Source organism: Parasteatoda tepidariorum, chromosome 1, assembly GCF_982258835.1.
Source record: "Parasteatoda tepidariorum strain Cologne lab strain chromosome 1, Ptep-v5.0, whole genome shotgun sequence".
Classification (NCBI taxonomy): domain Eukaryota; kingdom Metazoa; phylum Arthropoda; class Arachnida; order Araneae; family Theridiidae; genus Parasteatoda; species Parasteatoda tepidariorum.
The window spans coordinates 30,019,045-30,045,354 of record NC_141755.1 but is presented as its reverse complement, the minus strand read 5'-3'; the positions used below and the strand labels follow the sequence as shown (position 1 = coordinate 30,045,354).

Sequence of the window (26,310 nt, the reverse complement as noted above, 5' to 3'; positions counted from 1 at the left end):
CCTTGTTTTCATAAAAACAAATGTATAAAATAGTTGGGAATAAAATTCAAATTTAATATATCGTAAAAAGATAATAATTAAATTTCTAGTAAATAAACAGTAAGTAAAAATTGCAATGTGCAATTTGAAACATATTATTTCATTAATAAATACCATTACACAGTCAAAAGGGAAGAAAATACTTTTATGTTGGCACAATAATTAACTACATAAAAATTCATATAACTTCTGTATTACGAGCTCCAACTAAACAAAGAAATTCTTTTATGATTAGTTGGTTTCGTGTTAAAAAAAAAAGACTTATATGGAACCATAATTTCTAGAAAAATTGAAGCTCGCAGTAATTCACAGTTTATTAAAATTACATTCCAATCAAAAGGGTTTTGAATGCACGAAATTTGACTAAAATTGCTCGAAAATCAACAAGAAAGAAACACACAATTACAATGCAAATCATTAATAGATTAAATACCCGCTATTGCACACCTGTTTAGTGTATGTTTATATTCAAATGTTAGTAAAAAACAGAATGACGAGGGAAGAAATAAATAAAGCACTGCAATCTACAGTTGAAAACAGAGTTTACTGAGAAATTTCAAACTTTTGTGCAATAAGTAAGTGTTAGTGATACAGAATTTTGCGCCGTGCATATTGGGACAAAATAAAAGTAATTTATTAAAAAAAATAATAATAATAATCTCAAGCGTTTATTCGATTAGTGTAAATAAAAAACTGTGAAAAGGAAATTACCTTTAAAAACTTTTTAATTCATTTTTGTACATGAAAGGTTATATTTTAGTTGACAATTTCGGTTAAATTTGCTCCGGTTAAAACCGATAGATTGTCACAGTTCTTACATTTCCATCAAAAGTGACTGCACTGTAGTTTTTTAAAATATAGCATTGATAATAAAATTTTATTATTTAAATATGAATTAATTTTATCACAGGGAGTAATTTAATAACTATAGCACAGGATATATACAAAAAATAAGCTTAAAAAAACTTTGTACTTAAAAATTGTACTAATCTACATGTTTCTAAATAAGAACATGATTTCACAACCTTCAAATCTCAAGAGATTAAAAACAAACTTTCCTACATTTATAATCATCAAAAAAAGAAATTATCATTAGGTTTCTTAGTTTATTTTTAAATATAGTTTAAATAAAATATTCTTCAAAGACATTTTTTTTAAAATTCTTATACAGACAAGCATGATATCCTATGTGATTATTTAGAATAAAATAAGTAAATAATTGCTACTATTCCAGCAAAAGATAAGATTCTAGAAAAGTCTAATATAATAAATAAGAGTAGTGATTTTATTTTATAAACATCAGTGAACAGCCTACCCAAATTTGAGCTTCAAGCTGCCAATGGTCAACTCTGTAACTTTGTAATAAGTTTATCGATTGAGAAAAATATAGTTAATAATATGCATATGAAAACAGACACCTTGTACAATAATACAAGACAAGAAAAATCAATGTAATCAGATGGCATACTTATTTTCTGGGCATATTTTGACATTCAAAAAAAATTTTAAATTTGCATTAACATGATGTAATGGTGTATCTAAAACATAAAAAGTATATAGATAAAACTTTAAATGAGAGACTAAAATATCCTTAAATATTTATATCATGTGTTCAGAGTTAGGACACTTATACAAACAAGCTATTTTATTAGTTATGTGTTTTATTTTAAATATAGGGTCATAGTATTTTTTTTTATTGTGGAAAACAATAACTATTTATAGCTAACTGATTACGATGATTCAAAATTCTGATAAAAAGTTAAATTCGAAATAATTTATTTAATATTTTATTTTAATAATATGGAATCTCATTGATGTTGTTTCATCAGCTTACATGATGAAAATTCTGGAAATGCTAGGGAAAAGGACCAGCAATTATGATATTAAAATGTTATTGTTTCCACTGATACTACAGCAATACTTGCCAAACAATGTTTGGAATAGAAGAGTAAAGTTTAGTTTTTCACCTGACTCAGAAAACAAGGGTCTTCAAAATATTGTGATTGATTTTTCCTCACAGAAGATTTTAATTAAAACTAATCAGTAGCATTATATAATGAGAAAAATCACACAAAATTTAAGAAACTATTTCTGATTTATACATTTAAAATGAAGACTTATGGTTATTTTCATGGTTATATATCACAAGTATATATAAATGCTTTGCATCAAAACCTGCAATTTTTTCTTATAAAGTATAAAATAGATTAACAACTTTGTACTTTCAATAAAAACTCGTTAAACACTATTGTCAAAATAAAAACAAAAATTTAATAATAAATGAACTTAAACTTCTATAATTCTGAGTGGAAAAGTTCATGTTTCTTGTGAAGGAGAGCAAACTTTTGGAGAGTGGCTTTTTCAAAACTTTCAGCGGTCGTAACTTGGGATGAGAGCTTTTTTTTATGTGACAGACCATTTAATATAGAATTCGCAAAATCTCTCTCTTTTTCACGCTGGTTTGCATCAAGAGTGTACCACATAGCCAGCGCACACCTCTTTCCTTTCTTAACAGCTTTTACACCATGTAGGTTTTCAGCACCAGCAGAAAACCCAACCATCAAGCCACATTTGGGTTTAAGTACAGCCTATAATGATGAGATCATTTAATTCAATAATTACTCATTATTCACAATAATCGTGTAACAATAATATGTCTGGTCTGCGACAGAGAGCTTGCTTTTAATTTTTGAAAAGTAAACAATCATTTGATGGTCACCTTCTTGTACAGTTTTCACATAATTAATCTTTAATTAATAATAATTCTTTTAACAATATTTTAAACAATTCTACTGAAAAACCAAATAACACTAAAAAAAAGTTAAAATCTTAAAGAATTTAATTCACGATTTTCAGAAGTTTAGGGAATATTCCTAGTTTGATTGTTCTGCTTAAAATGCACTATTCAAAATCTTAATTTCTAAATGTATATTGCTTATAAATATTTATTTTGAGAAAAAAGAGTAACAACAAAAAAATACTGTCAAAGTAGCATGAACAAATTTTGCAAGCAAAAAGTTAAAAGTTTAAGTTTTCAAAACATTTTAATTCGACACAAAAATGCTTGCTTATAACAAAAAGAGAGGAATGGAATATCTCAACTCTTCTCTTCAGATTCAAATTATTTTTAAACTGTATCACCGGATCACTTTGTAGCAGGATCCAAAAGCTCCAAGTCGGCAAACTAACTCAAACATAGATTAAGTACATCATTTTTTTTTCATTTAAAAGAAATGTTATAAAATGAGAATTTAAATCATTAAGCAATAGGAAATATGTTGAAAATAAACAAGTTGCACAAAATGAAAGAAATGTTTTAAGCAATAATGTAAAAAAAAATTTCTTAAGTTATACCTACTTTAATTATACAACAGGGCGCTATAGAATAGAAATATTTTGATAAACAGCATATTATGATGTGCAATTAAAAAAAAACATAAGTGCAACAATTTCATGAAGCATTTGCACTGTTTTATTCAATCGCACAGCAGTATTTCCTGCATAACATACTATTTGTAAACTGGTTTGAAATGATAAAAACTCATTTAAAAAGTTTAAGAAAAGAATAATAAGAAATTTTGATAATGATGCAGCAGGAGTTTACGAAAATTCATGATACTATATAAAAAAATCGAATTGTTAAGGTTTTGTTTATTTGAACAAAAGTGAATGGGAGTTTAAGTTCACTTATTCTTATTTAAACAACTAATAACCTTTTACTCAAGGCTTAACTTCCCTGGAGAAGAGAAAAATTGGTAGTAAAACGATTGGTCAGAGTAAAAAATTTCTTACCACCATGTCTGTTAAAACATAATACCCTAACTCCGAAAAATGTAAATTATTATTTCAGATGGGAACTTATAGGAATTGCTAGTAAGCAATGCAATTTTACTCTTGATAACAAGTTATAAATTAGAATGTTTTTGCCACTATTTTTTTCTCTGTGTGAATAACATCCTTAGAATACTTATATTTTTATAGCTAAAGGACTTATAGATAAATTAAAATAGTAATTCTAACTTAGAAGAACGTTTTTACCTGGTAGAATAAGTGATATTTCATTATTTACACTGATTCTATTGCAGAGTCCGCACTTAAAATTGGGTTACCAGTAAAATAAAATTTTCTTTTACAAAAAATAGTTAATCAAAAAAGTTAATATGCGTACAATAAATACCTGTATAGTTTTCTTGTCTTTAGCAAAAACAAACTCACCCCCTTCAAAGTCATCATTTAGATAAACAATTGAGCTGCAAAGAAACAAAGGATTGCATACTTATGAAGCGAACAAAACAAAAATAATATCTTCCTTTAAAAATACTTAATTTCACAATTCAGGATACAAGTTAAGAACAATTTGATAATTATGACATTTTTTTTAATCAAGAACTGAAACAAAAAAAACAAAAACAAAAAAAACGCAAACATCCATTAAAACATTTAAGAACAAAATGTTAAAGTAAACAATTTCTGAAGCAAAAAATCTGAAATATCTATATTTTTCTTAACCACTTTATTCCACAACTGAGAATAAGGCAATAATTATGTCAGTCAATAAGCCACAATGAAAATAAGTCAATATCTTCATTAAAATATACCTAACAAAAATATAGGAGCTCATTAAGAAATTTAAAATAAATAATGCAATATGAATAATAAAAGTTCAGAACAAAAAAAATATATATATAAATATAATAACAATTTTAGACAGTTGTACTTACTTGTATGCTGGAAAAAGAAAATGTGAATAAATAAATATACATTAAACAGTACAATAAATTCTTTAAGCAGTTCAAAAAAAAATTTTTTTTTCTTGTGATTATTTTGTCTCTAAGTTATGCCTGAAATTAAAGTACAGTTTTCTTCCTCTCACCTCCATAGAATTTATCAAATTAGTGAATTATATTTTATGTGATTATTTCTAGTAAATAAAAATCATTCAAATCCAATTTCTATAATTGAAATATTTTAAAAATTAATTGAGACAAATAAAAATAATAATTCAAGCAATCAAATTGCATCAAGTTATTATAATTTATAAATTACACAGTGAGGAATTAAGAGATCATAACCAGTGATTGAGCAAACAAGGGGGAAATGAAATACTAACCTGTAGTCTCTCCATGTGTAGGCAGGTTTATCTTTGAGGCAATTGCCATTTGGCATCAAAACACAATTATCAGCATGGATAGGATGACTCAGATCATCCCTGGACTCAGGAGAGTCTATTTTTAAGAAGAAATTTTTTTTTTTTACACATTAGTCACAATTTTAATTTTGAAATGCGATCGACAGAGTCATGATAGTGATATAAAAAAGTTAAATGATTGAATTTTCAAACACTTGGGTATAATATTTGTTGTTCAGATTTATTCTGAACATGCTAATTAATCAATAGATTACGTCATTTCCATGCTAATTATAAAAAAAATACAGGCTAGAAAATAAAGTGCCAAAAGTTAAGAAAGTCATGGAAACTTCTGGTTTTACAGTGTTTTTTATATTATTTATTGGCAGTTTGTGCAATATCTCTGGAATTGATAGTAAGACTTTGCTGTTTATCAATAACATAACCTTTTAATAAAAATAATGAGTTTTTAAAACTTTTTTTTCTAGGAAACCATTAAGCCAACTTCTATTTTCCAATATAAAAATATATAATTTGACATGTTAAAATTTGTTCATCTAAAAGTTAGAACATATTTTAATCCTTTTTTAAATTTAATAATCATTAACAATTATCTTTTGTTGAGAATTCTTTTGTGAGAAACAGAAGAAAAAAAATTAAGTGAAGAAAATATTGAAAGGACGATTTAGGGGACATTCTTGAAAAAATTTTGATATTCTGATCTAATAAGTTCGACTAAAAGTGTAACTTATTTTGCCCACTTTTTTCAATTTTGCAAATCCTAGTATAAAAAAAAAAAAAAAAAAAAAAAAAAAAAAAAAAAAAAAAAAAAAACGTATTAATTAACAGTGTAAGACAGCGTTTTCAGAATGAAAGAATAAATTAAGGTATTTCACAATAAAAATTTGAAGAGTAATTTTGGAAAACCTCTCTTTTGACAGCAAAAAAAAAAAAAAAAAAAAAAAAAAAAAAAAAAAAAAAAAAAAAAAGTGAAAAGTCTGATTAGAAAGACAAATATGAGAAGAAAAGTTTATATGATTGTTCTGGCCTCATAGATGTCACAGTTAGACTTTGTGTAATGTTACAATTAGTCCTTTATTTAAATCTTTTCCTTTAATTTTTTTTAAAACCTTCATTTATTTTTAATTTTATAACAGCTTGAGTATTCAAAAAATTTAAGTGATTTTTCTTAAATTAAGAGATTTTTTTCTCTAGTTAAATAAATCAAATATATTTTTGTCTGGCAAAAATTTCACTTTTCTTTTCAAAAAGAATCTTACCATTCTGTTCACTCTTCATTGCTGGTCAGTGGTGATTGCACTTCCAGTGTTGAGAGATACCCTTTTTTCCTTTCTGTAGGTGTTTTGCCTTTTTTTGGAAGATGATGTTATTGAAAGTATTTTATGACTTCATTTTTCACAAGATCACCACTTGTAGGCACATTTTTTATTAATTTATTTTTGGGGGTCTTACTTAGGCAATCTTAATTGTACTCTTCTCAAACTCTTTTTTCCTTCAATTTTAGTAGGTTATCGCTTGTCAGGATTCTTCGGAACCAACGAATTGTTCTGAATATCGTAACTAGGACTGGGCTATGAATCGATGTATCGAGACATATCGATTTAACGCATATATCTGCAAGACGATACAGCGACTTTCATTCAAGGCGATGCATCAGAAATCTGATTTAAGCCGTCGAGTAAAGACAACGAGTGCAAAACGATATAGCGATATAAGACACGCAAGGATATAAGATAACGATATAAGACTCTTCTCTTAAGTTCCGATGTCGACTCGCGCTGTGGAAGACGATGTTCGTTTCGTTATGTTGAAATGGCCTTGATTGGTGAGCTGAAGAATCAGAATCAGAGTTTTGAGAACACATATCGTTATATCGCATGTTCCTTTTCGCACCTCTTAGTTTTTTTCTTCTTTGTCGAGACTTTTCTTGTAGATTATTTTCAGTGGGATTCGCCGATGCTACCTTGTTCTGAAGGCAATCTATTATTGAAAAGAATATATAAAGAAGAGTTTCTTCATTAATTAGATAAACGTCTTTAAACGATTTAAAACGATTTAAAAAAACGAGATAAACGATTTTAAAAAAACGTCTTTTTATTTTTAAATGTGAAAATTATTGGCAATCTAATTTAGGCGCCCATAAAGAATTGAATTTGTTAGGTTATTTTTTTACTTTCTTTTAATTTATTAAAAACTTTTTGGATGAAACTTCTAATAATTAAATGAGTTTTTATTACTGATTTTAAATTTATAAATCTTGTTTTTATTTTTAGAAATAAAGTTAAAACAAAATTTATTTTTGTCATTCGGATTTGGACATAAGTCAATCAACTTTGTTTATACAAAAAAATTTGAAAGGTTTGCATATTTTATTCATTTTTTAAAATCATTTAGCACTTTGTTTTATTAGAGAGTATAATAATTTTTTTTTAAAAATATTCTTTTCATATTATTTGTTAATTAGTTAAATATATTATCGAAGATTAAATTTTTTTTATTTTTACGAAATTAAATCTTACTTTGTTTTTCGTTCATAATTCGGTCATTATTTAATTTAATTTAATTATTTATCTGAAATGATAAGGTCCCGTAGTGAACTGATCGTTAAGACACGGTTCCCTGCAGATCACCGAAGTCAGGCATCAGTGGCTGCGGTCAGTGTGCGGGTGAGTGACCACTTGGATCAGTACGAGTAGGGACCGAGGGTGTGCGGTATTGGTCCTCATTAAACTGTTCTAACGTAAAGTGCTCGACTTCGCGTGCAGGTCATCGAGCTACCGAAGCGGGGGTGCCATCCCATCTGCAGAGGATCAAAATTGTGATGGCATGTCTTCGGATCATCCTCAGGGATGTTTCCCAGACCGTCGCCAATAGCCCATTGTGCAGCTCTAGTGTGACGTAAATGAACAATAATAGAACTATAATAACTCAAATGATAATAATAAAAAATAGTGTTTTAAAAGCGTTTTTTTTTCTAAAATTTATTTAGCACTTTGTTTTCAGCATATAAATAATTTTTAACGTTTCATTTAGAAATTGAACATTACGATCGAACTTAATAATTATGTAATTATTTATGCATAATAGTACAAGAAAATATCAATTTGTAAAAAACGCTTTAAAAAAAGTTTTTAACTCTTTGTTTTACGCGTATTATGAATTTCTAAACAAACATTTCAATAAATATTTTAAGTAAGATTTGTACACTGTAGTCAATTTATTTAGTATCTTTCTTAAGCAAAACATATATATCTTCAAATTTATAAATTGATTTAAATCAATCTGAGTATGAAGTTTTGATAGAAATCTGACTTTCTGTGCCTTCAAATAAATGAAATTCAAAAATACTATATCACGATACATCGTTATATCGCGATGCAAAACTGACGATGCATCACGATATATATTTTCTAATACCGCCCAGTCCTAATCGTAACACATTCACACTCTGACTCACATTCTTGCTTTTTACAACAACAGGGATGAGATTGGTCAAAAGGCAAGAAAGCTGAATTTTCACACGAGTACATACATCTTACGTGATTTATAGCAAAAATATCAGTAACATATTCTCATCCAGTTTTGCTGATGTTGTAATGCCTATATATAGCAATAACCGCCGATAGAAAAACTGCTACATTTATAGTAACTAATTCAAAGAAAAAAAAACTTGCTTTTTACAAGAATCGCGCAATAACGGATTTTAAAATCGTGTGAATATAAATCACGATATTGAAATAAGTGAATGAAACTCGATATTAAATTTCAAAAATGTGAAAATACAAATCATGATGCGTAACTTTCAGATCGCGTAAATACGAATTACAATATATAATTTCTAAGTGGCGTTAATACATATCCAAAGCCTAATTTTCAAGTGTAAATACGAAAATAGAAGTTGGATATTACAACTGCAAAAATGAATCACGACATTGAATAAACTCGCACGAATACGAAATCGCTACATAGAATTTTAAAAACGCCTGTATACAAATCGCGATATTGGATTTTTAAATCTCGTAACGAAGAATTGCAATGAACGATATAGAAATCGCGAGAATATGAATCGCAACGCGCAACTTTTAAATCAGGTAAATATGAAAAACGATGTTTGATATTAAAATGCAGCGACGTCAGAAGTACGAAAATACGAGCTATCTAGCGGACGGGTAAAAATGAGGAAAATCTTTCTTTTTGCTTCTAGAAGCTAATAACTAAATTGAGTAGATATGCGAAAGGGTTGGCAGCTACGAAGTTTGAATTTTCTATACATCTTTCGATATATGATGTGTATATATCAAATCGGAGGAAATAAACATAATTATATTATTTCAATGGCTGAATTTTCAGAAAAAACCGGAATATTAATTAAAAAAACTGAAACTTAGAAAATCCGAGCTTTTAATAAAAAGTCTGAAATTCGAGAGACAAAAGCGAAAAAGGCGGAAATCCGCTAAAAAGCGGATAAATCTCATTCCTGCAACAAGGATACCTCCTGTCTTTCTCTCTCAGAGATTATGACTTTTGACCCTATTGAAGGAATTAATTATTTTTTTTTACAAATTCTTAAGAGCTTTATCTTTTTGTAATTTCAATGTCTTTTATATCTACCTCTTTATAACTTAAAAATTTTCTTTAATGTTTAAGATCCCATCAATTAAAGCGTTCCCTCTGTATTTATCTTCTTATCACCAATTTAATTTATCTCTCTCTTGTATCTCTTATAATGTATTACATTTAAATGCAAACCTTTATAAAATTTCAAAAACTTCTTTAACTGTCATCCATTTCTTGAAAGATTTAAGGCATTTGTTGAAATGCTTTCTAACTTCATGTTCGATTTCCTGTTTTGTGAGTGTTTTATACACATTTTGTCTGTGTGTGATATAAAGGAATAAAATTAAGGAAAATTGTGTTGAATCAAACATGTTTTATTATTTTGGTAGATTCCTTTTCTTCAATGTCTCCTGTATGCGATGAGTACATCTTTTGTTTTGCAGTACATATTTGTTTTTATTTGGAAACATTATCAGGGGTCTGTCCAGGCCAAATTTACTACTGTTTAGCAGTACCTTCACAAATTCAATTTTAGGAAAAACGGTAGTTTTACAAAATACTTTTTCTTAAAATTTTATTTTTGAATCCCATAAAAAACGATATTTGTTTTTATTTGGAAACATTAGCAGGGGTCTGTCCAGGCCAAATTTACTACCATTTAGCGGTACCTTCATAAATTCAACTTTAGGAAAAATACTTTTTCTTAAAATTTTATTTTTGTATCCCGTAAGAAACAATAAATTCATATTTTTACCATATTTCTGTGTTTATTTTTTAATATAATTTTTAATTTTCACAAAATAGGTACCTCTCAGAAAAACCTACACAGACCCCTGATTAGTGATTAAGATAAATGCTATGCTTGTATCTGGATATACAAGTCACTGTCTTATTATCATAAATCTATATTTTTTGTTAATATTTTTTTTGTATCCAACATATTCCAAATTTGGTGATACCAATCTGTTTTAAGTTAGCCTCACACTGTGTGACCATTGAACCTATTGGATTATTGTTATCGCATGACAGTTTTGCTTTACCACTTTTTATAAACGATCACATCCCCCTTAATTTAATTACTTTTTATCCTATTTCCGGCCTTAATTTTGTTTCCTTGATATTTATGTTAAAATTGATCATTGTTTTTCTCCATTCAACGAGTGAATGTTTAATATCTTAATCCAACATGCAAATACAATTTCTATCTATTCCAATATAAGTTCTCACCAATATAAATTCCCAAACCATTAACGCCCTCAACTCATTTTTTTTTATCTCAATCATCCATTATTATGCATAACAGTGTTCGATTTACAACAATAATTTACGTCATTACATTGTATTATTTTTATTATGTAACAATGAATTTTGCCAATTAAAGTTTGATGGCAAGAAATAAATGCAAAGCATAATTTTCATTTTTTATAGTCAACACAAAAACTTTGTAGCTTATTTACACACATTCACTATTATGACATTATTCACTTATTGCTTAGATATATCATTCACTCAGCTCTTTATATATATCAATGCATTATAAATCAATGAGTTCAAAAACCAGTCATCTCCATCAAAACTAATTTTACAAAAGAGATAATAATTAGAACATGGAGATGACCCGTTTCAGTACAAATCCTTAAAACGAATACTATACACCATTTTTTAAAGGTGTAAACACTAATGATTCGTAATTTAGAAATGAAATAAAGACTAAGTCCTGGACTACATATGCATGAACATCTGTGCAGGATTTAGAAATCTTCTGGATTGTGGCTATCCAAAAGCTACAGATTGTGACAATCCCTATCTGTGCTTTCTTATACAGATATTTGATTTTATTATTTATTTTTATTTTTGTTGCTATTTTTACTTATGATTTTCACCTGCATATCCCTCAGGATTGTATTCTTTGGTCTTGGTTATGAATTCTGAGTTAAACTAAATCCCAAATTCCCATGATTTCTATACCTTAACTTATGCCATTTTTGTTTTAATTGGCTCATAGTCACTCCACCTCCTTTTTTTCTTTACATATACCACCTAAAGAACTACACTTTGAACCACTCATGAAGTAGTAAAATAAATAGCAAGCTGAAACTAAATAATTAATTGTTAGGTTATGCATACAATTTCATAGGCAATGCAGCGATCTGGTGGTATATTCCAAGTTTTTTCTGAGAACAGGTCATTTCCAGGATCATGCTTTCAAACTAAATTGAGATTCACTGTACAAAATATTCTATACAGTTTGTACCTCAAATTAGATGTGTGTGCAATTTAAATATTCTTAGTTGTTTTTTAAAACAAAGGATTTAAATAAAAAAGCCAAAAAAATTATGCTAATAAAAAAAAGAAAAGTAAACATTCTATAGCAGAAAAGAAATAATTAAAATTTGTAGTAAATAAAATTTGAATGAACTTCTTTCAATGTTAAATTTAACAACCATTCAAACAATCAATTAATAACAAAGTACCGAAATAAGAATGAAAATATATCACTTACCAGGTAAAGCAGTTCTGCAAACAAGATGAGTATATGCAAAAAATAGCTCAGATTCCAATTTAAAATACTTTTCAACTGCAAGACGAGCTTTTTCACTTATATTTAAGTACAACTCAGCAGCTTCTGGATTTAAAACACCTCTATTAGCTAGCTACACAGCATAGGAAAAATACACAAGTGTAATGATGAATAATTATTATCAATTAAAATATGAATTATAGCAAAATACTAATTTAACTAAACAACACATTTTTAGAAACATGATTAAAACAAAATTATGATTCAGGAAGATGCTTTATATTATAATGCACAGTAGAAAATTGATTTAAATATTTTTATGAAGATACATTTTGTGTGTATTTTCTGAATGACATTAAAAGTGAAATTGCAACAAACTAGCACAATTTACTACATATGAAAATAAATTTGCTATGTAACGGATTTGTAAAAGAAACAATTCATTAAACAAATAAGGGGATAATAATATAACCAAAATATACACAAATCCAGGTTGATCATACTTTAGTAAATTTTGTTTTCGATAATTTTTTTTTTGTTTGTGCTGAGGCAAGAATGTCTAATATGACAATATATAACGAAATAAAAAAAATACTTAAAATTAATTAATATAATTGGTTTGAAATTTATTAATTTGACTTAAAAGTTCTTAATTTTAATTATTTTTAGTTTATTAAAATAAAATTTAAATTAAACGTTAACTAAACACAAGATTAAGTAAATAAAGTTGAAAACATTCCAAAACTTGATTCTACAACTGTAACACATTTCAAACAAGGTTTCAAACTAAAACAGAATGTGAAGAAAGTCTACAAAACTTTTTCGAGGTTGCATCCCACTCTTACAATATTTTGTACAAAATATACCAATTAACCTTTTAACAAAAACTACATTGTGACAAAAAAACAGGAATAATATAAAGGAGATTGCTCTTTAAACTTTAACCTTATTGTGTATAATTTTTTTTAAAAAAAAGTTAGATTTATTTCGTTTGCAAGGCAATAAGAAATGTGCCGACAAAAAACCCCTGTTAGTTCTGCTACGGGGGTGCGTGGTAAGAACGACCCAATGGGAATATCTTGTGAACAGGTGATATTAGAATAATGTCCCATCTAAAATTCTTAAAGAAATTTTTGATAATTGCATTATTTTGACACAGCATATTATTAAATGCTTTTTTTATCACATTGTTACAGATTTTTACCAGTTGAGAAATGAGCATATTTATTATGAAGTAAAAATGTAAAACATTTCCAATTTAATACCAAAGTTTAAAGTTGAAGATTGCAAAGTTTTAATTCAGTTCAGTTAATATAGAAAAAAAAAAAAGAATAATTTATTGAATTAACTTACTGTTGCTGCTCTTGTCACTGTCAAACCTTCAAACATTTCAAATTCTGTATGAGGAGACTGTTTTCCATTATAACCATCACCATACACTCCACCATCCTGGGAAAAACATGTTTATAATTTTTTGTACAGAGAAAAACATGTGATCAACATACTCTTAAATAAAACACATATTTAATCTATTTATTTAACGTTACAAACAAACTATTATTTCACTAGTATTTTTTTTTTTTTTGTGAAGTAAACTCCTTGAAATTTACTTTATGAAAAGAGATGAAAAAAGTTAAGATAAATTTTATGTATGAACTATAATAAAATAAATTTTGTTTGACCTTATAGTAGTATTTTTATCATATTTAAACTTTTTAAAAATAAGTCATTATAGACACGGTTTAGCATAAGTCTACACATTTAATGTAGAGAGCAGTGACATAGCTAGTGGTGGGCTTCTGGGCACCAGTTTTAGAGGAGAGACAAATCTATGAAGAATAATTAATAATAAAATATTCTAGAGTAAAATTCTTTTCTATTTTAAATAATCCCTGCTTCATTTGTTGATTGTGGGCCTCATAACATCTTCAAATTTTTATTTGCTTTGCCTAAAAATTGAATAAGATATCTATTTATATTGTAGTTAATTTTACACATAGGTTTTTATTATTATTTTTAATAAACTGACAATAAGTTGAATGAAAAATACTTATTACTCAATAAAAAACAATAAATGCAACCAAATCTAATTTTAATAGAAACTACATTAGTAACATACACATTTAAATTTTAAGCTGAATCAAATAAAAATTTATGAAGTTACTTAATTATCACTATGCAAAATTAAAAACTTAATTCAAAGTAAAATTTTAAAAAAAATACCAAATGAGGATTTACCTCATCTAAAACTTTAAGTGATTCTGAAAAGCCACTTAAGTTCTACACCATACAGAAGGGGGGCCAAGGAAAAGAAAAGAGTTTGTCCCCTGGCGCTGTAAAACCTAGCTATGCCTCTGGTAGAGACTGATTTTAAAATCGCAGGAGCTGCTAATTTAAGAACCAGATCAGCTTAGGAAAGCTAATCTAGCTTAAGCAAAAGTATGAAGAAAACTACTAAGCTGATGATAACAATAAAAATAAATAAATTCCACCTTTAAAGTCTTAGCATCAAATTCATTTTGGAGATAGTATTTGATTGTGTTTCTGAAAAGCATTCTGATGTTTTCTATGTTATTTAATGAAAAAAAAACTTTTAAAAGACAAATACACCTTTAACTGTGTGCAAAAATTAATTTTACAGAGATGCCTCATCGTTTTACAATAAATATAAAAAGAGACAAAAATAAATCCCACTTTCTCTCTCTCCAACCAACACTGTATAACAGTAATAAAAAAAGTTTCAGGCAAAATTCCATGTAATACATAAAAATAACACAAATCCTAATTACCATAGCCAAATCCATTAACTGCTGGCACTCTTTCTGTGTGGCAAATCCTGAGAAAGCGACTCTGTTAGTTCCTTTAAGATCTTTCTCATTCATGAAAGGTGAAATTTTTGATTCCTTCAGCCAATGATTAATTTCAGATTGTGATAATTTTTCTGTTGCTTTACCCAATAAAGGTTTGTTGAAACTGGACACTGCAGGGGAAGATGATTTAGGAGGTGGAGTTAAAATCTGGGATGCTTCCTGTAGTTAAATATCAATAAATTTAAAATTTGTTTTTAACAAGAAAATGTATTAAATAGTCCAAACCGCATCTTGAGGAAAGCCTAATCTTTGTGTTATCTAGTCATTTAAAGTAAATCTTAAAAAAATAAAAATGTTCCTTCATTGAATGTTAGAACAAATTGTTGATAAATTATAAAATGGTATTTTCTTACATTTATGAAACAATAAGAAACCTTCAAAGCCTCTTATGCCAAATGAGAAGACAATGAATTTGTTGTCAGGATTACTTATCACTCAGAATCAGGGTTCGAAAAACCACCGGCCTTCGGCGGTCAAAAATTCCCCGCGGACAATGAATTTCTCGAATACGATGTCCGCGCGGACGGCCATTTTCCTGTTAATTTTCATGATAAATTTTCAATTCTTGTTATTAGAATTGATGTTTTCTCTGTCTGGGAGTACTGCAGTGGTTGAAAGGGGTTTTTCAGCAATGAACTTACAAAAAAAAAAAAAACACATTATTTACTGGTCTTAAACAAGAAGCGTTAAACGTAATTATGAACATCTACCTAAATGGAAAACCCCTTTCAGATTTCCGTCCAGAAACCTCTGTAAATCATTGGCTTGATTGTAGAACTGGCAAACGTCATATTTGATTCATTTAAAAAACGCAGTTACCTCAGATAAATTGACATTCCAGATAACTTGACCTTTGCCATTTAAATTATTTAATAAAATAAATAAATTATGTCATAAAGAAATACGAGGTTACTATTATTAACCTAGTATTTCGCTTATTAATGTATAATGTAATCCAAGTAACTACTAATTCATTGTGCAATTTATATAAATGTTTGTAATAAATAAGAGAAAATTATAATAAATGTTTGTAACAAATAAGAGAAAATTATATTTTTATTTATTTAGAACCTACGGGTTAGTTTCAAAGGAGGACAGGTACATTGTTGGGCAAGCCGTCCTCGGAGTTTTTTCGAGCCCTGCTCAGAATATAATAAATCAACATTACAGAAAATAATTTAACAGAAAAATTTGATAGAATAAGTATGTTTTTGTAGTATAAGTTTTTAACAATATAACTTAGACAAAACTGTCAAATTATTTATTAAGAGAATGAAGGAAAATCAATTAAATTTTTTAATCATAATAAAAAGTCATTGCAAGTAACACAAACATAGGGCATATTAATTTAAAACTGCACTTTGTCAGTGACAAAAAAGCAATTAGGAAGAATATGTTTATCAAAATGTTAAAAAAATTAAAAAAATTTTTTTTTTAGATTGCGCAAATTTACTTGTCATTAAAACTAAGCCAACACACTTCCAACAAGAATAGTTGCATTTTTTTAACAAAATTACATGTTTGTAGTAACATGTAATTTTGTTTTTGAAGATATTTGGAAAAAAGAACTTACAAACCAGTCTAAGTTTAAAAATAATAATGAAAAAGAAAATCACTGTTGATAATTTTTTTTCCAAATTTAATAAATATTATTCAAGCATATAACTATGATAAAACTCTATATTTCAAATTACAACTTAATCACTTTGTTTTGAAAATCATAAAAACTTTTCATGATTGCACAACATAAAACACTTAATACAAGTATATTAATTTTACATACAAAAAAAAGAGAAAAAAAGAGCCCATTGTACAGCTCTAGTGTGAGGCAAATGAAGTACTGTTACTACTACTACTACAAAATAAAAAAAATTTCTAACACTAGTATTTTATATTTTACCTACACATTTATTATAATTACCCAATAATTACTGTAATGATATATGTTCCCATTCATAAAAAGTGCATGAATTATGATTATAGAGTAAGAATTTTTTGTGTGAAAACAATGAGAAGATTATGAATAAATTTGATCTAACAATATGTCTTGCTGAATTACAGTAAATTAAAATATTTCAAAGTAAAAAGCAATGCATGTTTTTTAAAAGTAGAAAATAGATTAGTACCTGAGATGTACTGCCGTCAAACTGAAAAGCCTTTTCAATAGCTTTTAGCAGATCTTTTTCCCTTGTACTTTGTTCATGAAATTGTATGGCTTCCTATTAATATAATTTTGCAGAAATGTTTAAAAAAAATTTCTAGAATATCAAATATATATAGTCATAATAACTTAATAAGATTTATCATCATAATATCATAAATAACTTAATAAGATTTATTTGAAGGTAATGATGCTCAAAAGCAAACAGATCAGAGATTTCAGCAAATAGCTATCTACATTCACTTGTAAAATCTTTATTCATGTAAATGATTAGCTAAAGCTAAATTTTTGAATTTTACTAATATGCATCAAATATTGATTTTTTTTTAAAAAAATATTCAAGCAACTATGTTTTCTATAATAAACAACCAATAAAAGAATTAATGAATTCTAGGAAGTTTTGGTGTTTAACAAAAATTTATCTTGATGTTCATTCATCAAAATGACAGGAAATAGGGTTATTTTATAAAAATCAGATAAAGTCATAAATATTATTAGAGCTAGTTTTTAAGAGAATAATCTCTTGGTTTCAATATCGAGAAACGTTAGACGACAATTTTGCTTAGCATAAGACAAAAAAAAAAAAAAAAGCAATTATTTGTGAATGTAACGAACCCACTGCTTCCAAACAAAAATGAGATTGTGTGTATTTTTAAGTGTCAAAGATTATTCATAAAAAATTTCATAACCTTACATGAAAGATATGCAAGAGTCAAAGTTAATTTTATATTTTCAGAAATTTGCAATAAACAATGATGTAAAATATAAGATAATTACTCATTTTAGAGATATATGTTTAAGACTTACAGCAAGAGTGTGAAATCAATTTTCTTTGACATTTCCACTAGCCAATTTTTTTTGTATATTGTTTTAAACTTTTTACAAAAGAAAAAAAAAATTGTACTTAAGAGTAATGAAAAATTTCTAAAAGATTATGCCAAATCTATTTATGTTTAAAACAGTTTTTTTGCTAACAATTTTTTTTTTAAAAAATAAAATAAGAGACATGAGAGTTTAAGCTGTGACAAATAAAATGAACTTTGGAGCTGTCATTTTTCTGACAAATAAAATGCAAGAGATTACTTTTCTAGGGTGAAACCACTCTTCAGATACGCCAGGCAATTTTGAATAATATTCTTTATTAGAAATCATTGTGTCGTCTTCTGGGTGTAAAAGAAGATAGGATGCCACAGCTGAACAAGCCTCTTTTTGTTTGTTTGCTGAAAGCAATAAAAATTAATCAATTTGAAAGTTAAGGAACAGTAATTAATGTTTATAAACTAACAAAACAAATTAAAATAATTTTAAAATATTCTATCACGGCTGTTGTATAAAAAGACACCCTATTATATCATCAAACATTTTCAGCAGTTATAAATTATTTTAGTTCAGTGGGTTGTTGTAAATTGCATAAGATAGAGAACTAACTATGTCATATTCCTGGTGGAAAATATAATTTTAAACTATTAAGATTATAAATCCTGAAAAAATTAAAAGAAGTAATCCACAGAATTAAGATTAGTTATCATTTAAGCATAACAGAATACTGTAGCAGGCAGGTTTAAATGTGACTACAAAACAGCCATACAAATAAAATTTCAGAAACACAAATTTTTTTTAAAAAAAAGTATAATTAAAAAAAACAGAAAGAAAGGAATTTAAATAATACATAACTGACCTAAACATAAAACAAAGAGAAGATCTGCTAAAAACCAGGGTATAACAAATCACAAATCTTATTTAATTAAAAGAGTTTAAAAAAAAAAGACAAAAATTATTTTTCCTATTTCTAATATAGAAAAATAACTTAGTTAGGTAATATCCAAGCTTTAAAACAAATGTCCTATATTTATTGATACAGAGCAATTTAAAAGAAATATCATAAAAAACAATGATCAATTAAATATGCATAAAAAAATTAACACAAGACATGTTTTATTTTATTATTCTAAAAATCAAAAAAATTATGCCCAACTTGATTTTAATACTAATCTTGCAAATTTTACAAACAATTTTTAATACTTACTGATTTAATGAGATTGTCAGTGTAACAAGGATATTATTTTAAAAAAGGTTGGTTTAATGTTAAAAAGCCATTATTTTTTGCTCTTTCTATTTTTATCAAATGAATAATAACTAGTGGAAAAAATCTACACATCATTAAGTTTTATCATCTTCAAATTTGTTTTGATTCTAATAATTTATTCTTAATACTTTACTTTTCGTTATTGTATAAGTTAACAGTTAAAATAGTTGTAAGTACTTTTTTCTTTGTTTGATTTTGCAAATGAAAAAAGAACGTTAGCAAAATCCAGTTCTTTCAAAAGCAACCAAATATGAATTTCACTTGATATGAACAATAAAATAAATTGCATTAATATTACACAATAAAATGATGTTTGTTATCAAGGGATAAGTGCAACAATTTGTCTTGCATAATACAACAATGATTATATTCAAATCAATCCAAAATCATTGGTATGAGATATGAGCTACAACCCAAATGAGAGAAAAATGAGATTATTTTTTACTTAAAAGCAAAAATTATAATTTTCCCTTTTCTTAAAATAAAAACTCTTGTTTTAAAAAAACACTATTTAAATCTAACTTACTTTTATGATAACTGAATTGTAAATAGTGATAATGACTAGCAAATAAATCTTCAAGTTTTTGTCCATACATATATGCCATTTTCTCAGGACAATGTAATTTACAGCGTAAGCTATAAGTAAACTGATCTAAGAAAGAAAAATAGGTTTTAATATTCTAATAAAACCAATCAACAATAATAAATCACTAATCACAAAATAATAAAGCATGAATAATTTTTAAAACACATAGTTACATAAAGAATTATGAATTGAAAAATTTTTTTTATTAATTCATTTTGATTTTTGTGAAAAAAAAGAGATAAAATTAAAAAAATATGCTAGCAATAAATAGTTTTTTTTTATCATTTATTATTTTTACATCCTTAAGAAATGTATAGATCAGGGATGAGATTAGCCAAAAGGCAAAAAAGCTGAATTTGCACGATAGTAAATTTTACGCAAGCGCAACACTTTAATAATAAATTCCAGACAGTTTAAGGTAATAAATAATGTGTTGACATACAATTGTGTACTAATCTATTATTATAAAAACGATTACATTGATACTTAACATTTAGTGAAAAAAAATTACCAATTGAAAAAATAAAGCTGGAAATTATATTTTTCCTCCGTTCACAAAAGAGACAATTACTACTTGAAAAACTACCCGGTTTAGCAAATTAAAACTACTGAGAATATACATTAATATTTCATTTCATTTAATAAAAACTGTTATGTGATTTATAGCAAATATATCAGTAATATTACTTTTTAAATTATATTGGAAAAAAAAACTTTAACAATGGACCGAATCATTATGTTCATATTATAGTCTAATCTAACTACAGCCCTCTGAAACATATTAATAACAGTGAAGTACAAATATATAGTAACTCCTTAACATACAAAAATTGCTATTTTAGTTTGAAAAATTACATGACAATCAGCAACTGTTTAGATAATTGTTTCTTATTTGATAAGAATTTTGCATTTTATAGCATAAATAACAGCAATTATAAATAAAATTTTGATGATGAGTTAATTAACTCTTTCCCCCCCCCCCCCCAAAAAAAATTTTTTTAAAATTAAATCCCCTTTTTAAGTGATTGCTGTTGTTTGCTATATCTTTTATGTTTGCTATATTTAGTCGTTAGTCCATCCTCAAACATCTTGTGACAAATCCTATTTTTTCTTCTTTGCAAGCACAGAATGTAAGTTTTGAATATATTCCCTTCCAGTTTCTCTGATATTGTAACAATTACATATACTAATAATCATCGTTAGAAAAACAGTCACCTTTATAGTAACTAATTTAAAAAAAAATTTACTTCTTACAAGAATTGCTATAGTTGATCTTAAAATTTCGTGAATTTGAATAACAATTATGGATTTTGAAATCACATGAATATGAAACTAGATATACGATTTTGAAAATGAGAAAATACAAACTGGGATATAGAATTTTTAAAAGCGTAAATACAAATCACGATTCATAATTTTTAGATAGCGTAAATACGAATCATGATGCATAATTTTTAGATTGCATAAATAAGAATTATGATGCATAACTTTTAGAATGCGTGAATGCAAATCCCAATGCCTTATTTTAAAATCATGTATAAATACGAAAATCAATGTTTGATATTATAAACCGCATGAGCAAATCAACATATTGGATTTTAAATTTGTGTGAATACGAATCGCTACATAGGTTTTTAAAAAGACGTAAATATGAATCACAATATTGGATTTTTAAATCTCGTAAATAAGAATCGCAACGTACAATATTCAAATCGCAACACGCAAATATGAAAAGCTATGTTTGATATCAAAATCGCGTGAATAAGAATCGAGATATTAGCAGATTCCAGGCTTGGGACCTCTAATAGGCTTGTCAGAAGCAGCGTCGTTTGAACTATGAAAATCGGATCTATCTGGAGGGAGGGTAAAAAATTCGGAAAATCTTATCTGCTGCGTGTAAAAGGGGACAAAATAGGTAAAATAAGTAAAAATAAGAAAGGATTGGTAGCTATATAGTTTGAATTTTCTGTTTTTCTTTGAAAATCGGTGAATTTTCTGAAAAAGCGGAATACTTATAAAAAAAAAAGAAATTATTAGAAAATCTGAATTTTTGATTAAAAAAAAGCTGAAATTTAAGAGATAAAAGTTAAAAACGCGGAAATCCGTTAAAAAGCGGAAAAATCTCATCCCTGATAGATGGTTGACTGATTGTAAACAATAAGAAGTTTCCGAAAAGCGGAAGAAATTCAGAAAACTTCCGGTGTATCCGTCTGCATATGTTTATGCTTACGAGTCGATGTGTGAACAGGTTTAATATTCTAGGAAGTTATTATTGAAATTTGTTTAAATTTACGCTTTATTTTACCGTTTATAAGAGTTTTTTTGGAATTTATAAATTCTACCAGGTCGTGAGCCTAACACAAATTTAAGAAAATTAATATCACAAGATAAATAAAGTGTAAGGTTTGTCATGTTTTGAGTGTATTTGGGTATATCTGTGTAAAATAGCACAGTTTGTTATATTTTGGGTAGCATCGTAAGAAGCTTGAGGAGTCTTCAGAATTCATTTGTTGTTTGTTTTGATGAAAGTTAGATTGAAAGAAGCTGTTATAACCCTACAAGCACAATAACATTGGATGGTGTGATTTTTCAAGCTTAGGTAGAAAAATCAATGGGTCTTATGGCAAATTTTTAATTCCTACTGCTAATTTGCGCTTAGCTTTACACAACCAACTATCCATATTTAAAAAGAAAGAGTAAGGAAGGAGAAAGCATGAGGATTTTCGGTGCTATTTATAAAAATATTCAAATTAAATATATTTAAAAAATTACTTAAAATTGTCAATATAGAATGTAGCCAATTAATGCAATTTATATCGTATATCATATTACAAATATATCATATATCATATTACAATATATAGTAAATTAATGCAATTTATATCATATATCATATTACAAATATATTGTATATCATATTACAATATATAGTAAATTAATGCAATTTATATCGTATATCATATTACAAATCTATACAATCAGATTTGTCGAAAGAAAAGCTTTATTATGAGCAAATGTTTAAGTAGAGGGTTTTTTTCTTCTTAAAAAAATGTTTGTAAAACAAATGGCATATTTTAAAAGACCTTACTGACCCTAAGTTGGATTAATAGTTTTAATTCTTACAGGGAACAAATTAAATGTCCTCGAACATGCGATCAAGCAACAGAATTTTTATTCAAATCTTAGTAATTCCGTACTTTGAAATTTATTTGATTTTTTCAAGAAGAATGACAAAACATTCAGGCATTATTCCACCATCTGAAATATATATATATATATATATATATATATATATATATATATATATATATATATATATATATATATATATATGTCGCTTTCATAGTAATAACACATTAAAATTATCAGGATTTTAAAAATTATGTCAAAATGACTGGAAAAATGATGAGTAACTGTAATAACCATAAAATGCAAATCTGTAAAAGTGATAAAAAATCAATATGGAATTATTATGGAATCTCAGCTTATCAAAATTTACTAGACATAACATTGTATTAATTATATCGGAAAAACCACAGGGAAATAGTCGCAGAGCCACGCGAAAGAATTATCCATAAACGATGTGGATTTATCATAGAATCTATGAGAATTGAGTGCATGAGCAAGTGTGTAAAAGAGTGACTCCTTAAATTCGAAATACATACTTATCAGAATAAAATCATATAAAAAATATATAAAATATTAAAAAAATTGGAAATGGCAGAAAAGATATTCATTATTTTCTTGGAGTTTAAACGTGTCAAAAAGTGATAACTCTATTTCAAAATTTGCGCGCCATAATATTATATTTAAAAAAAAAAAACAAAAAACATGTGAAAAGTGGCAAAAAAAAATTATAAATCTAACAACAGAAATTACGATGGAATTGAAATGAAACTAGCTTATCGGAAATAGAGAAACAATATAAAAAGAATCAATAAAATAATAAATAACAGTGAGTAAAAAACAAAACATTTTTATTAAAAAAATAAAAAAACAGAATTCTAGCAAAAGGCGGAAAAATCTCATCCCTGATTATTACAGATAATCAAGTTTTAATATTTACAATCAGATTTAACTACTAATATTCTGGTTTAAATTATTAAACAGTATACTTTTTTGGGAAAAAATCAGACAACCGAATTTTTATTTACTATATTAAAGTCATAAATCAAACCTTACAATTAGAAAGAATCCTTAAAACATTTATCAATTAATTATATTGTGCTTAAAGTGTACAAAAATACATTTAAAGAAAATTATAAATGCATACTCGATAATGATATGTACAATTCTTCACTTGATAATTCCATCATGGGTTTTTCACACTGCATGCGACAATCTTCTTCAGCTAAGAGATATTCTTTAAGAGAAAGTTCCATAACTTCAATAGAATCAGCATATTTACCATCAGTATAAAGTTGTGCACCTTTCAAAAAGAGATCCTAAAAGATAAAATGAAGTCATTAATAAAATTAATGATTATTTAAAAGATTATTTATTTTAAACATTACAAATATTTTATATTATATAAAAATTTAAACCATAAAATATACAATTTAGGTCCCTTAAAAAAGTATTTCTTTCGAAGATATCAAGAAGAAGTGCAGTCAACTTGTTTAAAAGGAGAACATAGAGAACAAGACAATTGGTAATTAATTTAGGCTCCTCATTATACAGAGTATGCCAAAATTAAAAAAAAAAAAAGCTACATAAAAATTAACAAATTAGTTTACTTTTTTTTACACAAATTTGAACAAAAATTCAGCGTTTTTCTGATTTGCACACTGCACATTTACTGCAAATAACATTTATTTTCCAATTAAGAGGTGTTTTCAAACCCTTCTGAAGAATATTGAAAGTAGTGGTTTAATTGCTTCTTTCCATATTACGGTCAGATTTAATATATTCACATAGACACAAGAGCAATAGTGTATAGATAATCTACTCAAAGGTCTACATAGCAGCAATATCTGTTAATCATTATTACTGTTTGATTCCTGGCAATATACAAATTCAGAATTTTACATTGTTTCTCTGTTTTTCGATATTTAATTTTTGAGAAAATTGAAATAAAGAGAAGCATTTTAACTCTACCCCTTTGTTTTTTTACATTTAATTTTTGAGAAAATCGAAATAGGGAAGAAGCATTTAAATAAACTAGGAAAAGTAGGAAATTATCTCTAATAAAATAATTTTCACAAATTTTTACTAACAAAATGGTAATTTTCCAGTCAGAGGCTGCGAAAACCTATTACCGCAGTACCTACTATCTTATAAGATAATACCAGTAGGAGTACTTATCATCATGATTAATCAAAAACAACTCACATCAATAATAGATTTTTTTTTCTCCACATGGATGGATTAACAGGGATTTCCACAGGGATCACAATTGACAAATGAATGAGAACTAAAAAACTTCATTGACTTCTAGTTATAGTGCGACTTTCAGGAGAACTCTTCCAGACATCAATCTCGCGTCATGGCGGGTACAATGGTTACAAGGAAAAGTCACTTCAAATAGGAGTGTTAGGTGAATAGTTTTATCTTAATCTTGGTGTAGGCCGATGTGAGTAAACCAATCGACACCTTCATTCTTCCATTGCACCCCCATTAGAAATGTGCTCTCACTTGTTACCACAGGGTTCCCACTCTATGATGAGATTGAAATTCAAGGACTTTCCAGGACTTTTCAAGGACCTCAACAAAATTTTCAAGGACCTTAATCTAAGACCAATTTTAAGAATTATTCTCTTCTATTTTACTGGAAGCAATAATGCTTGTTGTGGCAATAATTAATTTCAAATATAATACCTAAATGCTTTGCTTATATAGAGAGAAGAAAGTACATGTATTATGGACTAAAATTTATATTTTTTCAAAAACAACCCTACTGGTTTTACATATTAATTCACAAAATCATTTTCAGCACAATCTATAACTAATGGTAATGAGGTGTTAATGGTGAAATCCTTTAATCCTGTGCATTTCCATGTAAAGGCTGCATGAAAGACAGAGCTAAATCTTAGGTATTCCATATTCCATGACTATTCCATAACCTCCTCCTCTCCTCTATTAAACATCGTTTCTGAAATTATTCATCCATAATTTACACAACCTTCTCTAAATGTTATGCAGCAACAATTCTTTCTGAAAATAAAAATTAGAAGGAACATATCCCATTTTCACCATGTTTAAAAGCATTATTCGTTATGTGTAATCCACAACTGCCAATGAATATGACCTGGTGGGAATATTTCTCTTTTAATTCACACTGAAGCTTCTAATAGAATTTCCAATTGACATAGGGTCCATCCATGGATAATTGAAGTATTTTA

General features: G+C 27.1%; 1 protein-coding gene across 1 annotated transcript in view; it reads right to left on the bottom strand.

Annotated features, from left to right (window-relative positions):
* Nucleotides 1-1,652: 1,652 nt before the first annotated feature.
* LOC107455616 (prolyl 3-hydroxylase 1) overlaps nucleotides 1,653-26,310 on the bottom strand; it is a 29,571-nt gene continuing 4,913 nt past the window's right edge. The window contains exons 3-12 of the mRNA XM_043048460.3: nucleotides 24,243-24,414; nucleotides 19,910-20,035; nucleotides 18,381-18,517; nucleotides 17,263-17,355; nucleotides 15,056-15,295; nucleotides 13,620-13,715; nucleotides 12,249-12,399; nucleotides 5,150-5,264; nucleotides 4,217-4,289; nucleotides 1,653-2,627 (exon numbers count right to left, since the gene is read on the bottom strand). Of these exons, the coding sequence (XP_042904394.1) occupies nucleotides 2,334-2,627; nucleotides 4,217-4,289; nucleotides 5,150-5,264; nucleotides 12,249-12,399; nucleotides 13,620-13,715; nucleotides 15,056-15,295; nucleotides 17,263-17,355; nucleotides 18,381-18,517; nucleotides 19,910-20,035; nucleotides 24,243-24,414 (1,497 nt within the window). The 3' untranslated portion in view covers nucleotides 1,653-2,333. The remainder of the gene's footprint in view (nucleotides 2,628-4,216; nucleotides 4,290-5,149; nucleotides 5,265-12,248; nucleotides 12,400-13,619; nucleotides 13,716-15,055; nucleotides 15,296-17,262; nucleotides 17,356-18,380; nucleotides 18,518-19,909; nucleotides 20,036-24,242; nucleotides 24,415-26,310) is intronic.